General features: G+C 52.4%; 2 protein-coding genes and 1 long non-coding RNA gene across 7 annotated transcripts in view; all 3 read right to left on the minus strand.

Moving 5' to 3' along the window:
- MRC2 (mannose receptor C-type 2) overlaps nt 1-2,671 on the minus strand; it is a 54,348-nt gene extending 51,677 nt beyond the window's left edge. For both annotated transcript variants that reach the window (XM_077853893.1, XM_077853892.1), the window contains exon 1: nt 2,518-2,671. In XM_077853893.1, the coding sequence (XP_077710019.1) occupies nt 2,518-2,644 (127 nt within the window). In that variant the 5' untranslated portion in view covers nt 2,645-2,671. The remainder of the gene's footprint in view (nt 1-2,517) is intronic.
- A 1,238-nt stretch (nt 2,672-3,909) lies between these two features.
- Nucleotides 3,910-12,227, minus strand: LOC144286861 (uncharacterized). The gene is made up of 2 exons (XR_013354784.1): nt 6,370-12,227; nt 3,910-5,186 (listed from the first exon to the last, which is right to left on the minus strand). It is a non-coding gene; the product is annotated as an uncharacterized LOC144286861 (long non-coding RNA).
- A 1,686-nt stretch (nt 12,228-13,913) lies between these two features.
- Nucleotides 13,914-15,680, minus strand: part of TLK2 (tousled like kinase 2) — a 118,178-nt gene continuing 116,411 nt past the window's right edge. For all 4 annotated transcript variants that reach the window (XM_077853898.1, XM_077853897.1, XM_077853896.1 and 1 more), the window contains one exon: nt 13,914-15,009. In XM_077853898.1, coding sequence (XP_077710024.1) covers nt 14,836-15,009 — 174 coding nt within the window. In that variant the 3' untranslated portion in view covers nt 13,914-14,835. The remainder of the gene's footprint in view (nt 15,010-15,680) is intronic.

Genomic DNA, 15,680 nt, shown 5'->3' on the forward strand with positions numbered 1-15,680 from the left:
CCTGTTCAGAAACCCTAGGGGTTCCCTGCCACAGCCAGCAAGTGGCTCCCTGTTTTTGGCCTCCCAGGCACCTGGCCAGCTTCCTCTTTCACCCGAGCTTCTCCACCCCACGAGGAACTCTCCACCCTAGCCCAGCAAGCTTCCACATCATTCTCAGGCAGCCTAGCGCACCTTCCTGGTCTCCCTCTCTGCTCCTCTCTCTGCCTCTGCAAAAGCTGGTCCCATCCAGCCTCCCTCCAGAAAGCCCTGGTGACCCTTGGCCCCACACCGTTTCTCCTGCCTCCAACAACATTTTCTTTTCTCTAAGGACGTGTCTTACACTCTTCTGTACCTTCCACCCTCCCCGAGTGGTTGGTTCGGCCTTGAGCAGAGAATTCCACAAAAGACACACCAACGCTGCAATTAACAAAGAGGTCTTCCAGTCACATTTTGGGGGGCACCCTCCGGAGGTGGAGGAGATGGATTGTCATCACACACCCACAAGGCACGGCCACTCTGCTGCCTCACCGCCCCCCGAGGGGCGCTGGGGTGCCCCATACCCTCATCCCATTGGGCTCCCCTGCTGGTGGTCAGAAAGCCCCCCTCAGACACCCTGTGCCCTGAGGTAAGTTCTGCCCCAGCAGCACTGGCCTGCCAAGCCCAATCCAGGTCCCACAAGCATTTCCTGGACCATTCAGACCCAGGAAATCAGTCCTGAGGACTACCACATTCATTAAGTCCAGGGGCGCGAAGAGGGAACAGGGCCTAGAGGAGGAGCATTCAGGGCAGACGGAACAATGATGTGCAGGGATGGCACTGGTCGCAACTTCTCACTCTATTACTCAACAGTTGCCTCAGGGACCAGTCCCCCCCACTGCCACACCCCTAGCTTCTTCCCCACCCCTACCTAAGCTTCTTCTGAGGGGTGATGAATGCAATACCACTGGGAAAGGGCCCCTCCCAGGCAGTGGGGGCTAGAGTCCTGAGATGCAGCCCTGGGGGCAGGGGGGGGCACAATGAGAAGGGGAGGCGGGGCGGGGGGGGGGGGAGGCCACTTCAGGCGTTCTCCCTGATGGGGCCTCTCCCCAGGCATTTCCAGCTCCCTCTGTCAAAAGCTCCATAGGGGAAAGGGCCGAGTCAGCACTCTAGCCACGACTCTCCCAGGGCCTGGCTTTAAAATGTGCTCTGGGGCTCTTGGAATGGCCATCCTCCTCCACCCCTCCCACCCGGCCTGTCTTCTGAGTTCCTTCCCAGAGGAGCAAGAGGCAGGCAGGAGGACAGCGGTATGCCTAGATCCAAGGCGGGTAGGGCGATACCGCCTGATATGTGTCTAACATTCAACTCCAGGTGGGTCTGGAATTCAGCAGGAGGTGGGGGGCCTACTTGGTGTGAATATGGGTCACTCCAAACCCCACCACTCCCATCTGCACAATCGGGACAGCACAGTCATGCAAATACGTGTCTTGGTCCCCTACATCATACCGGGCGGGCCAACTGAGCAAGCATCGGCCATGGCTACAGACCCGGACCCTCCAGGGGGCTGTTTGGGTTTTGCACAAGACTGCAAACACTGCATTGACTGCCCCCTTTCATTCACCCCCATCCCCAAATTAAACACCCAGTAAGATGAAGCTGGGCCCAGCCCTCAGGCTGGAATAATGACACTGTGCAGCGGTTCCAGCTTTGACTCCTGCAACCCCCCTGCGGAAGTGAATCTTTCCCTTTAGCGCTCAGATTCTTGCTGAGGGGTCTGTCTGTCCCCACACTGTCACCCTATGAAAGAGCAGCAGAAAGAGAAGGCACAACTTGGGTTTTTTGTTTTGTTGGTTGGATTTTTGCATCTTTAGCAGCTCGTCTGGGGCCCAAGGTCTGTCTACTCTGGAGGGGTGCCAGTTTGGTCAGACACACACACACACACACACACACACACACACACACACTGCGCCCAGCTTGTCGCTACACCCGGGGGGCACAGAATCGCCCCACAGAGCTCCCTTCAGACAGCGCGGCTGCCCACATGCCACAAGCTGTCCTTGAAGGCCGAGTGCGGAAAACAGAAACGCCCCCGAAATGCCAGGAAGGGCAAGCAAGCCCTGACGAATAATTGAGAACGGTAATAACGCAGGGGTCCTGGGGCAAAGCAAGGAGCCGGGCCTGGAGCGAGATCGCGCACGGGCGGAGCCGGGTGGTCCCGGGTGGGGGCGGGCGCGGGGGTCCTCCCGGAGCCCGCCCTCTTCCTCCCAGGCCGCTCGAGACCCCCGGGCTCCCCTCCCCCGCCGCCTGCCACATCTGGTTCCACTCAGGTCCTCCCCCACCTCCAGGCGCACTCCTCCTCCCCTCACCCCCCCACCCGCTTCCAGAAAATCGGAGACGATTTTTAAAAACCCAGTCACACACACACACACACACACGCACACACACAAGCACGCACACGCGCTTCTGGAAAAAAAAAAGGAGGGAAAAGTCGAGAGCGGCCCGCTCCCCGGCGCCCCCGCCCCCCGCCCTCCCCCGAAGTTGGCCAAGTTGGCAGCGCCTTACCCGGGAGGGCGGCGGCGGCGGCATCCCCAGGGGCGCCGGGGCGGCCGAGGTGCAGACCCCCGAGGAGCAGGACGCAGCGCAGCAGGTGACGAGGCCAGGGCGCGGGGGCTGGCCGGCGGGGCCCCATGCCCGGGCGCGGCGGGGCGCGGCGGGGCGCGGCGGGGCGCGGCGGGGCGCGGCGGGGCGCGGCGGGGCGCGGCGGGGCGCGGCGGGGCGCGGGGACGCAGGGCGCGCGGGCGCGGGGCTGTGCTGACCGCCCGCGAGGGGCTCGCGTCTTCCTCCGGTCGGGACGGAGTGATGCCTCCCGGGGAGAAGAGGGGAGGAGGGAAGGAGGCTGGCCGGGTGGAGGGAGGGCGGAGGGAGGAGCGCAGAAGCCGGGAGGAGGGTTGGAGGGGCAGAGGGGAAGGGAAGCGGGCAGCGTGGGAGGGGAAGGGGAGGAGGCGCGGGCGGGCGCGGGGCCGGGGCCGCAGAGGGAGCGCCAAGGGGGAAAGAAAGGGGAGGCGGGGAGGAGGATCTGCGGGGTCGAGGAGGACCCCGGCGTGCGCTCTTTCTCTCGCTCTCGGCTGCCCTCCCTCTCCCCGCCTCGCCTTCTCTCTTCTCAGCCCGGGCTTGGAGCCCCAGACGCTGCGTCACAGCTCCCCGGCTGGCGCGGGCGGGGAGGCAACTGCAAAAGTTTCCGCAAACTTCACGGCGTGGCGGGACCTGGGCTGCGAGGCCCGCTGGGGCGGGGAGCGCGGCCGACCCAGGCGGCCAGACCCGGGCCGCGAGCGCCCCCTCTATCCCGCCTTCTGCGGACGTCTGCAGCCGGGGAGCCTCCGCTAAGCTCCACGCCTAGGAGGACCCCTCCCCCGGGCTGCGGGGGAAGGGGGCGGAGCCCAGGGCTCGGCCACCGGGGCGAGGATTGGGGGAGGGGGAGGCAGGGCCCCTGCCATGTGCGGAGCGCAAACACTAGCACGTCTTGTTTTAGCATTTGCATGACCCCTAGGTCATGCGTCCCTGGCGCAAAGGGGTGCAGTGCTTTTGCTAGCTGGGGCTGTATCCAGAATCCAAGGGAAAATCTGTGCACTGAACGTCCCAGCAGACAGACATCCTCACTCTCAACTAGCAAGCCACTGCTGGCCGGTCGCAAAGGACCAAATGGAAATTTTATAAAAGGAAGACAATCCACAGTTATTCCGTATTATGCAACAGGTCACCGCAGTGCAGAGCACTGGACTGCGAGTCAGGATGTTGGAGTCTAGCCCCAGCTCTACCTCTGATTCCCTGAGCAGCTCTGGAAAAGTCGCTAGAGATCTCTGGGCTTAGGGCCCGACTGAGACATTCAGAGACCCTAAATGCAAAGGAGATTCACGTTTTCCCACCACGAGTAATCAAATAAAAACACTACGAAACTGTAATATAAATTTTATTGTTTCCTGTGCTGTCCACCTTGGTCTTATTTTTGGAAATAACTGAAATTTTTTTTTCCTCCTTTTTAACCACCCCTGCCTTAGATAAATCTCTGCAGTAAGGATATGGGGCTAGAGATACTCATTTAGAGCTCTCTACTGGGCTGAGACTCTTGACAAATGTCAGTCAAGAGGCTGCAGGGCCCCACAGGGAACATCCACTGAAAGCTCCAGTCCCCTGGAAAACGTTCCCACTATCCATACTTTGGCCTTAAAAAATAGCAAGCCTCTGGCACTCCACAGCTAGCTTGGGCAAGTCTGACAGAACCAAGCTCCTTCTGGTGACTGTGGCTTCAACTGCCCTTTGGGACACACCATCTTGGTGTGGCATGTCCCAGGATCCCAGTGCTCTGCAGGTGACTGACTGACCATGCTGGCGCTGGCTCACAGATCATTCTCTTGGCCTGTTCTTTCTCACAGTCCTGTTATCTACAAGGGGTTTGAGGATTGGCCAGCTTCAACAAGTGGCTCTTGAGAGAACAAATCACAAAATGCTTATTCTCGAAGTCATCTTCTAGGCTTCCTAAGCCTGCTCACTTATTGCCGGATGTGCCAGCCACAGTCCTCACCAAGGGGTTCCCTTTCCTCCAAAAGGAAACTCAGGCAGGACACCCAAGGAGCCCTCCAGGTTCTGGAACAGAACTGGATCTCCCTTCCCTACCATTCCCTCCCACCAGCAGGGCAGAAGCCAACTCCCACATCACCAGTGAATCACATGGGTCCATAAAGTTCACTACTCACCTGAATACTACACTAAGTCCCCAGCACGCAGGAGGTGCCCCACACTCAACAATCACTGATGGACTGTGCTAGCTGCTGGGAAAACAAAGGTGAACACTCACAGCTCTAGAAGAGTTTTTATTTAGTGGCGAACACTGACCCAATTTTTACCGTATTCCAGGCAGAGAAGACAGCCACTCAGGCAGGGGCTGAGGAGCACAAGTGCATTGCGCTCACAGGGACAGATGGCTGTCCAAGTCTCTGAGGCCCTCTTCTAGTCCCTGCCAAGCGTGAGACTTCCTGCTCCAGCGTGTCAGGGTTACACACTGTATTCTGCTGACTGTCTGGACCCACATCTGCGGCCACCATCTGTCTTAGATCTTGAACTCGCAGGGCAGAGAGCCGGGCTATGTCTGGGCCATTCTCCCTGGAGAATCTAGTCATCCCTCACTGCTTAAAGTTCCTGCACACCATCAGCTGTCATCGGAACATGGTCACAGTCTGCAGGAGTGGTGGGTGTCCTGAGAGTGCTGGGGCTTTCAGAGGGACCCTTCCCTAGCCCCCAGGCCCTCATCTACTCCCAAAGAAGGGCTAGTGTGCTCTGTGCCTACAGCTTCCTCACCATTCTTGTTAACACTCAGCAGAATAAATAATAATAATAATAAACAGCCGTTTATTACTATGTGCCAGGCATCAGGCAAGGTGCTGGGGACTTAGTGAAGTCTGTGACCTGGTCCAGGAGATTTTTGCCAGGATGGTAGCCACTGTGGTGAAATCAATACTGAGAAATGGCTCTCAGACACAGCCAGCAACAAGCACTGTGGGTTTGCTGAGTTCATCAAAACCAGTTTAGAGCAATGATGGGACGCCTGGGTGGCTCAGTGGTTGACTGTCTGCCTTTAGCACAGAGCGTAATCCTGGGATCCAGGATCAAGTCCTGCTTCTCCCTCTGCCTGTGTCTCTGCCTCTTTCTGTGTCTCATAAATAAATAAATAAATAAATAAAATCTTAAAAAAAAAAAAAGTTTAGGATAGAATATAGAGTCAGAAAGACCTCAGTTGGAATTCTGATTCTCCCAATTACTAGTTTGGACATTCAGTGAGTTACTCAAAGCTCTGAGTTCACAATTCCTCTTTGTAAATGTGGCAACAATTCCTACCTTGTTCTGAAAATTAAATGTTACATATAAAGGGACGGCACAGCTCCTGGATAAAGATGTTCAGGGAATGTTCATCCCCTCCCTGTGTCCTGTGTCCCCTCTACCTCTTGAACATCAGGGTGTCTCCCTTACTCCTCCCTAATCCCACTTGCCTCTCCTCTTGCCCAGCACCCCACAGTCACGAGAGCCACACAGGTCAGTGAGCAGGACTCCAACAGTAGGTGCTTTCCTTTGCCTGAGAAAACAATACAACCTCCCTCCCTGTCTGAACATCTCATACTAAATCATATACAAAATTGGGACTCTGGAGTGTACCCAATCCAGGCAGTAGCAGCTCATGCTTACTCTGGCTGGCTAATAAATGCATGCCCACAAAGAGCCAAGCATGGAGCAGTGCGATGAGTCCAGGCCTGGGGGCTGCAGCTGAAATGGAACTCCTGCTGTTACTTCTCACCACCTGTCCCTGGGCAAGTCACTTCCCTTCAGAATCCTAGAGCCCCTGGATGTGCAAGTGTCATTACTCACTGTGCTTTGGGCACCTCTTCCATTAGTTTCCTCTTCACTGGTTCTGCAGCTCAGCAGCCTCTGCAGCTGGAGGATGCCCAGGGGGTGGAGCCTGTGGACAACCCCAGCAGGCTAGGCCTACAACAAAAACTTAAGAAAGGAGAACACAAGAAGAATGCAAATGGATGGCCACGTAGGATAGGAGGATATAAAGATGTGGTCAGTCCTGACCTAGAGAAAGGGGTGTGAACCCAAAGGGGCACTAAGATTTTCCTCACGCTGAACTTTTCCAAGCCAGAGGCTGGCCTATGCTGTTCCCACCACCTCTGCCCTCTCCCTAAGCTCCTCCTGCAGCTGAAACTCTTGGGTCTCTATTCAGGCTGTGCAGACCCCCTCCCCAGAAGATGGGGACTCCCAGGTGGAGGAGTTGCCATGGAAGGTCCGCAGCAGTTGGCAGGGCCTTGGAGTAAACTCAGAGCAGGCGGGCTCAGGACTAGCCAAGCCCAGGTTGCGGGCTGCAGCACAGGCCACAAATCCAGTATCTCCAGGATTCTCGCTGGCTCCGGTCTCCACTTGAGAGACTTTAGCAGGTCAGGACCAAGCTGGCCAAGGGGGTTCACAGAGGAACAGAGGGTGGCCTGAGGTACCACAAGGAAGTGGGGACAGCACTGCAGAACCAACTACAGTTGGATGGGATGTAGCTCCCAAAACCTTCTACTGCCCTACCTGACTGGTGCCAGAGGCTCTCAGATGCCTCTCCCAACCTGAAGTTGCAATTCCTCTGAGGCTATCCTTGCACTGAGGGTGGGGCTGAGCCAGTGAGGCCTGCCCTGGTCCAGGACTCTGGCCTCGGCACTTCCCTCTTCAGGATGACATCTGATGCTGTTCCCTAGTCCCTGCCTCCCTCTCCTCAACTCAGGAAGGACAGGTGGGAGGTTTTCCCTAGTCTCAGTACTCAACCCTCCAAGGTAAGACTGGGCCCAGCCTCAGTCAGCATCCTTCTGTGGCTCTGATTCCAGCATGGAGGCAAAAGAGGTGGGAGGTGGCTTTGAAGATGCAGAACGTTGCCGATCCATCTTTTCCACTCAAGGCTCCTGGTGGAATAGAGCCCCTGACCAGAACAGAAGCCAGGCTGCTGCATCCAGCTGGCCCATCATCCTACTACCCCAGCTCCAAGAGGATAGTCTGAACTTCCAGGGCTCCAAGTGACACAGCAGCAAGTGGACTGGGGTTTCAGCGGGTGATGACCAGCATTTTAAAAATGAAGTTTAACAGTAAATATCAGAGTATACTGCATGTGAACTAAATTCTATCCTGTGAAATATGTATTGGGTTGAGATGTTAAGTGTTTCTCACTGTGGGTTGCCATCAAACACACTTTGAAAAATATCTGGGGGTGCCTGGCTGGCTCAGTCGGTAGGGCATGCAACTCCTGATCTCGGGGTTGTGAGTTTGAGCCCTGTATTAGATGTAGAGATTGCTTAAGATTTCTTATTTTTTATTAATTTTTTTTGGGGGGGAGACAGAACACGTGTGTGAGCTGGGGTTGGGGGCAGAGGGAGAGAGAATCTTTTTTGTTTTTTTAAAGATTTTATTTATTTATTCATGAGAGACAGAGGGAGAGGCAGAGACACAGGCAGAGGGAGGAGCAGGCTCCATGCAGGGAGCCCGACATGGGACTCAATCCCGGGTCTTCAGGATCAGGCCCTGGGCTGAAGGTGGCGCTAAACCACTGAGCCACCTGGGCCGCTGGGGCCGCCCGGAAGAAAGAATCTTAAGCAAACCCCACACTTAGCACAAAGCCCAACAAGGGGCTTGATCTCACAACTCTGAGATCGTGACCTGAGCCGAAATCAAGAGTCAGATGCTTAGTCGACTGCGCCACCAAGCAGCTCCTTAATACTATCTTTTCAATATTGCTGTTGAAGACCTGGAACCTGCTATGTAGGCCCCTCGGTTGGCCCTGCCCAGCTCTCATCTGCTTACTCCCTGACATGCCCAAAACTTCCTCCTTGTGTCTCACATCTGAGGGTCCTCACCACAGCCAGTGCAGCCATACCTCTTCCCTCCATGGGCCCCATGCTTTGACAGACAAACTACTTGTTCTACATGCCCTGGGCTTATCAAGGGGCCAGTTCTCACTGTGCCAAGAGAGCACACACACGATGAGGCAGGAGTTTGGAGAGGTGTACAAAGTGATGTGACAGTCCAGAGACAGGCAGGCTGCAGGAGACACCTGAGCTGAGTTTTCAAAGATGCTCAGATGGCCAAGGCAAGTGAACAGCATTTGCAAAGGCCTGGAGGTGTGAGAGAATGGGTGGGGGTGTGCTGGAAGGGAAGAACACAAAGTGTGAAAAACCCTGTGCGGCAAATCCCTACCCCTTCTCATTCTCTTCAATTCAGCCAGCTTCCAAAGCCCATCCCAGCTTCATTTCCCAACTCCTCTGGGACCTCATCTTGCTCTCACAAAATTTACCAGCTCCCAGCTTTCATTTATTACATTTAGCTTCTAAATTATAACCTTCCTTAGAGAAGGGGCTGAGTCCAATGTGCCTTTCTGCTTCCCACAGCACCTAGCCCAGCATATTCCAAACAGAAGGCTCTCAATGTGATTTGAGTAGTTGCCTGAAGCTTACAGAACTGGCAAATGTAGTTCAAGTGTGAACACCTGGCTTAATCACACAGCATGTTTAGAGTTATGACCCAAACAGTCCTCACTAGGGGCTCTCCTGTTACCTTGTTCTGGATACAGTTTTGTCTACTTAATGTGGGATGAGGAGCAGGGTCAGTATTAACATTGTGAACAGGGCTCTGAAAAAAGTCTGTAGATGTAAAGAACCAATGGCATCTGAAATTAATTTGTAGGGAAAGACCTTTCTTTTCATGTTTTCCAGTGGCATGCCCTTCTCTCATCATGGAACCAGGCTGCAGGGCTCAGGTCTGGCTCTAGAACAGGTTCCTTCTAGAACAGGACAAGGCCTCACCAGGGGACCTTCAATATCCTGCAAATCTCTCTCCGGGGACCCCTTGTGACATGAAGGCAGCACCTAGAAACGCCCTCTGGCCTTAACTTTTTTCAGTTGCCAAAAACAGCTTCACGTCTCCCACCTCCTTCAAGGCTTACAGCAACTTGAGGCGGCCAAGGCAGAGGGGGCCATTCCTGCCTGTCCATTAGGACATTGAGGAACAGGAAGACAGAGCTGGCCAGGGCTGGGGTAGGGCAGGATTTTCATTTCCTCATCTGCAGAGATGGCCTGATCAGATTGTAGTTCTGTGAAGCCATGCCCCTACTGCCCTAAGTTCAGTCATGGCCCAGGACCTCAGAGGCAAGGCTGATGCCCAGGCCAGCTGGGTCCAGCTAGACTTCTAAGGCTAGCTGTGAGGGAGTCTGGAAGAGTAGAGCCCTAGGTTAGGGCAAGAGAGCTTCCAACTAGGACCTAGGGCACAGCGTCACCCACAGCACTCTGCCCAAGGATGGCACTCAGGGGCTCCACCTCACAAAAATTTCAAGCCCATTCAGCGCTGCTCTACCTACTACCAGTTACCAAATCTCTCTGGGTGGGACTCTGTTTCCTCATCTGTAAAATCAGTGAGATACTCCTACCTTGTCTACACCTCAGCTGTGAAGCCAACACAGCCAAAACCTCCCTACAAAGCACCAGTGCTAGAGCCCCTGCCCTTTGCCGATGCCTCACACTATGCCCAACTACAGGTGCCAGGAAGCTACTGAGGGCTGAGGTTATCCCAGATCTCTGACAAGGCATTTCCCTTGAGACCAGCCAGCCAGCTGCTCTCACCCCTTCACACCATGGGGGTCTCTTGCCTAGGGACACACACACACACACACACACACACACACTTTTTGCTGACTCCAGCCTGTCTTGGACCCCTGCTGAGCAACCCCAGCACAATAGGGCTCTTGTATTCCCTACCCTCACCAGGTCCCAGCCTCTGGCAGGTTCTCCCAACCCACCCGCAAGAGCTCCACAGCAGCCAGAGTCCCTAACCACTCCCTACTTAACCCTCTTCTCCCTGCAACCTCTCTGTTCTCTCCACCCTTACCCTTTTCAAAGAGCTGCAGCCCCAGGCTCTCCTCACCCCTGATTCAGAGTGCCAGGCTGTATTCATAAGCCCACCCAGGTCCAGCCCAGGTCGCAGCTCTCTCCCACAGCCCTGGACCCCTCAGGTAAAAGAAAAACGTGCTAAGTTAATTCACAATAAGGTACTGGCAAGTTGATATGTATTTTAAAGAAGGCCAAGGGTGAGAAGCTTTGCCCAAAGGAGTGAATGATTCTTGTATGTACGGTTAAGTATCAAAGCAAGGAAGGGATGTGTTGTACGGGCACTCCTGAGGCTCCTCATAACGGAGCAAGGAGCAGACGCATGACATTGGTCCTAGGACAGCCTAAAGCTTAAGATAAGATTTTATCCCTAACACAGAAAATAAACTCATTTCTGCCTTCCCGCTGGGTGAATTTTAGACAAGGCTTGATGGTCACTCTCTCCAACTGGCCCACCCTATTGCTGCAGTTGATAGGAGGATCAGCAGGACTTGTGACCCTCAGTGCTGAAGCCGCCTGGGAGACAGACTGGGGGAGGGGCTACTAAGCATTAATTCCTAACAGGTTCCAGGTGGCCTGGGGGCCAGATGCTCCTCTCAGATTTAGCCAGAAGCAGTCTTGGATTGGGGTCAGAGGAGACTGCTGACCTCACAGGATAAAGGTAGATAGGGAATCTCAAACCAAAGGGGAAGGCTCCTACAAAGACTGCGTCACCTACCCAAGGCAAAAGGATCTCCCGACCACCCGGCAAGTAGAAGGGCTCTGAATCTCCACTAGCAAACTTGATGGGTTCAGGCCCAGCAATCTTTCTTACTGGATCTTGTGATCTCTCTGTAAACCACATTTTTTGATTCCCCTCTTACATGCCAGGCATTTTATTATACCCTATTTCTACTCCTTACAACCATGCAAGGAATCATCCCTGAAGCTTGCAGAGGTAGGATCTGAACCAGACCTACTTCTAGAGCCCAGGTTCTTAACCTCCAGGTAATTCTGCCTTAAGAAATTAAAACAGAACAGCTAATTTTAGGAAGCAGAGACTCCCCCATACCTCAACTAGTATGTGTACCATGTCTCTCCACTTACCCCAGGGCTGATTTTAATTATAGACAGAGCAAGCTTGGGCAAGCAGAATGGTGAGTAAGTGGGGGTGGGGGTAGAGATTCTCAGAAAGCAAAACTCACCAAGGTGGGGGTCAAGCTAGTTGTAAACTTTGCCTTCTCAGAAGCGAGGAGCTGGATTCAATGCTTACTTCTAGCTCTAGGATTCTACAAATGACTATGTTTAAAGAATATTATTTTCTAAATTAAGAAACACAAGAGCTCCTTGCCTGCTTATCTTCTCAGCTGAAGGAAAACCTATCCTCAGTGCTAGAGGAAGGAGGGCCACAAATCCTCTAAGGCAGTTAGCCGGTGTGTCTGGGTCAGCCACAAAAGTGGGGTATGCTTGGCTCTCAAGGGCAAGTTTCATGTAGAGCTGCCCCATCTTCTGTTGGGGAAGTCGGAGCCCAATTCCCTCCCATCAAAGACCTGTTTTCCTTCCCTTCTTGGGGCCCAGAGCCTTCACCCCTGGATTGTGTGCTAACAGCTAGGACTTCCCTGTCCTATTCACTGCTGTCTTCCCACCAACAAGCTTTCGTTACTGGCACAGTGGAACTACAAAAGGTGTTGTAGGAATCAACACATTGCCAACATGCCTGCAAAGTCCACTGGGACTCAGCTGCAGGATTTCCCTACCTACTCACCCCCCTGGATGCTAAGAACCCTGTTTAAAGCTGAAGAACTAGAGTAAAATCAAGAGGCTGGGAGATTCACTTCTTAAAACTTATTTTAATATCCTTCCCACCCACCCCCACCCCCCAAGTTGGGAAAGTCCAAAACAGTCTGGCTGGGTTTAATTACAAATTAATACATTTTTTTTTGTCATTGTTGAAAGTAAATCAATTGTGGCAATAAGGGATTATCCTTGGAAAAAGTGAAACCCATATTAACAAAATGTCATGGAAGAACCCCACTTAGTGATTTCATTGGCTACTGAAAAATCTAGAAAAAGTCCACATTCTGCATGTTCTCTGGGGCTAGTCCATGTAGTGGAAAGAGGCCTTGCCCAGACTCAAGCAAGCCTAGTGAGCTCCAACCAGGCCCTAGACCCAAGGGAATTGAGGAGAGAGGGCATACCTTCTTCAGGACGAGGGCAGAAAAGGTAGATCAACAAATAAAGTCCTGTAGCTCCACTTACAAGCCCATGGGGAGAAGGAGGCAGGAAGTTAGAGGGAAGGCTTAAAGATGCAGCATTCTTTCAACCTTAAAAAAAGTTTTTTTGTTTTGTTTTGTTTTTAAAAAAGGTCTTGCAAGATCAATGAATGAGAAGAAAAAAACAAGGAATAGAACTTAATACTCTTGAGTTAGTCTCGACTCATCCATCTCTTCACATATGCACATACCATCCTTCCAGGGCTCCGTTCAACCTCTGAGACCCACAGGGACCTCTGCTTAATAGCTTGAAAGTCATGGTTAAAAAAAGGTACTCCCTCCCACACATGTATATCAAGTATGTAACAAGTGTATAAACACAATAAAATGGAAATCTGGCGAAAAAATTATCTGTGATAACTTGGAAAGCTGGGGGTACCAAGGGCTCCGGGACTGACTTCCTTCCATTCAGAGTTCTGTAAGATAGTCCCTACCTGGCATAATCTCTCCAACTGGGATCACTCCATCCTCCCCTGAGATCACCTGGCCTTGAGGGGACTGGGGCAGGGCAGAGCCACAAAACCAACACAGGTGCCAGTGAAAGTGTCACCAGTGACATTTTTCACACTTGAAAGAAGGCTAGAATTATTTGAGAGCTCTCTACCCTTCCTGACTTCCCTCCCCCTGCCCAGGGAACTTGCATGCCTGAATGCTGCATCTTTAAATATTTCTGGCTGAGCCCTCTTGCCACATATGTCAGTAACATTCCAAGCTGGCTACCACATGCTCAGGCTCTGGTCTCCTCCCCTCTCTACTGTTGAGTGCTCTGCTGTTTCAAGGGCATGGTGGGGCCATGCATCTCCCATTTCAGCTCCGTCTTCAGTTGATCACACATCTCAGAAACAACCAAATGGAAAAAAAAATAATAAAACCTTAAGTTCCAAAAGAATGTTCATATTCAAAATACCTATCTCCCTGCGATTCTTTAACTCCACTTGATCATTCTATTAAAGTGAGTTAGACAAAGCGTGTGTGCATGTGCACATGCACACACAGACACACACACCAGCACACACCCACAAAATTTAGAGGGTTGGAGGTTGTTTCCTGCCAAAAGATCTAACAGAGGAAAGCTTATGAGCTGATCAAGTTTTAATATCGTGGTTAACAAGAAAGGTACACCACTTAGCAAGCACACAGAGACCGTGGGTAGGACCTCCTGATCCCTGGAGCATCTGGCTCCCTGGCCCATTTTCTGCCTACCTCTGGAACAGTTTTTCATAGTTACTACATTCAGAGAATCCAAGAGGACTGCATGGACAGATGAACCTTTATTTAAAAAAATAGCACTTCAAATAAATTAAAAGGGACAACCGTCAAGTGTTTAAATTGTGAAGAGTTGAAAACCTAGAGACTCCAAGCTGCGGGCTTCTAACCTCGTTCTTTGTCCGACGGCAAAAGCCCCACACACCTCAGTCCTCCCACTCGATGCTTTCCCTGCTGAGATGAGGGAAGCGATTGCAAACAGGAGACCAGACGGAGGAGAAAGCTGCATCTGACTGGAATGAACATTGCCACGTACTTGCTAATACGGGTTTCACTTTATGACCAAATGTATTCTTTCAAAAATAAAAAAGAGGGGGGGAGGGGAGCTGCATGTTTTTAAAAATTGAAATTATTTAGGGATAAAACACTAACTCTAGTGCCTTTAACGGGCAATAGCAACTTTTTTCCTCCGAAGTCAAACACCATCCCCAGCTGAGCCTTTGTGCTACAAGCTTTTCAGGAGATGTTACCTAAACTTTATTAAAAGAAAAGAACAAGTTTAAATATAGACACTGGACTAGCCCAGTCTGTATTTTCAAGTCCACATTCTTCATCTGAAGCACTGCATCAGGGACCCCCCTGAGTCTGCATGTTTTCAAGTTCACAGTACATGGAACCAGTTTTTCTTTTTAATTTTTTCCTCACTCAGAGCAGCCACACATAGTGGCCGTTGACGCCGGAACCTCGGGCGGGGCCTTTTCCTACGAGGCCTGGCCAGAGCTGCCCAAGGTTTCTCCTCAATGAGAATCGATGCTGTCATGCTCTATGGATGGGAAAAAAGCAAGAAAATAAAAGCACCTGGTACAGGTTTCATGAGATCCATTCGGATTCGCTATGTTCCAAACCCGCTGCTGAATGCCATTTGTCCACTTGTGTGTGCTGAACAGTTCACGGCCTAGGAGTGGGTCTCAATTTGAAGAACTATTATTGGACGCCCCTGATGTTGATGCGATAGCAGCTCCAGCAGGGCTACTCGTGGAGACCGACTTTCGGATGTGAGGCAGCAAGTAGGGGTCACAGGCCAGCTGCTGAACGTCGATTCGGTCCTCCTTTCGGTAGGCTAAGCATCGTCGAATAAACGCCTGAAAAGAAAGATTCATGAAGAAGCCTGAGGCACATAATCATGGCGCCCCTGGGGTGAACCCTGAGGCTCTGCAGCAGCTGCCAGGGCCCAGGGCCCGGAGCTGAAGTCTTCTACAGAGAAGGGGCTCCAGGCCCTTCCCAGGAGTCACTGGGCACACGCAGACAGGACCAGGCAAGGAGATGCACGGGCAGCAGCACCACTCCGTGGCCACAGACTACTTCCCCGAAAGAGGTGGCCAAGCCATTCCTGAGGGGAAACAGGGCACCACCTGACCTCTAAATATCTCTGCTCCCAAAGCACAAAGACCCACACAAAAACCACTCTTTCTGCCTTGGTCAGTTTACCCAGGCACATCTACTCTCATGGTCCTGTGTGTACAAACCATAGCCTCATGTGAACTTTCTACTTCCTAAGGAAGTGAAAACTTGTGATGACAAGCCACCACCACAGAGAGGGTGAGGAGACTGACACTAACACTGCAGTGTGTCACAGATTGGTGAATCTTATTCTTGCTTGAAAGATCATCAAGCAAATGATTAGGTGCACACACACCTAGGTAGTAAAGGAAAACCTGCATAGGACTTGTCTCCCCACGAGGACTACAGACCTGGAATCATACAGAGTTTGGTTTCATTCAGAATCCTAATTGACTACCAACATGGAAGTTTC

The sequence above is a fragment of the Canis aureus genome, chromosome 16 (assembly GCF_053574225.1).
Source record: "Canis aureus isolate CA01 chromosome 16, VMU_Caureus_v.1.0, whole genome shotgun sequence".
Lineage (NCBI taxonomy): Eukaryota > Metazoa > Chordata > Mammalia > Carnivora > Canidae > Canis > Canis aureus.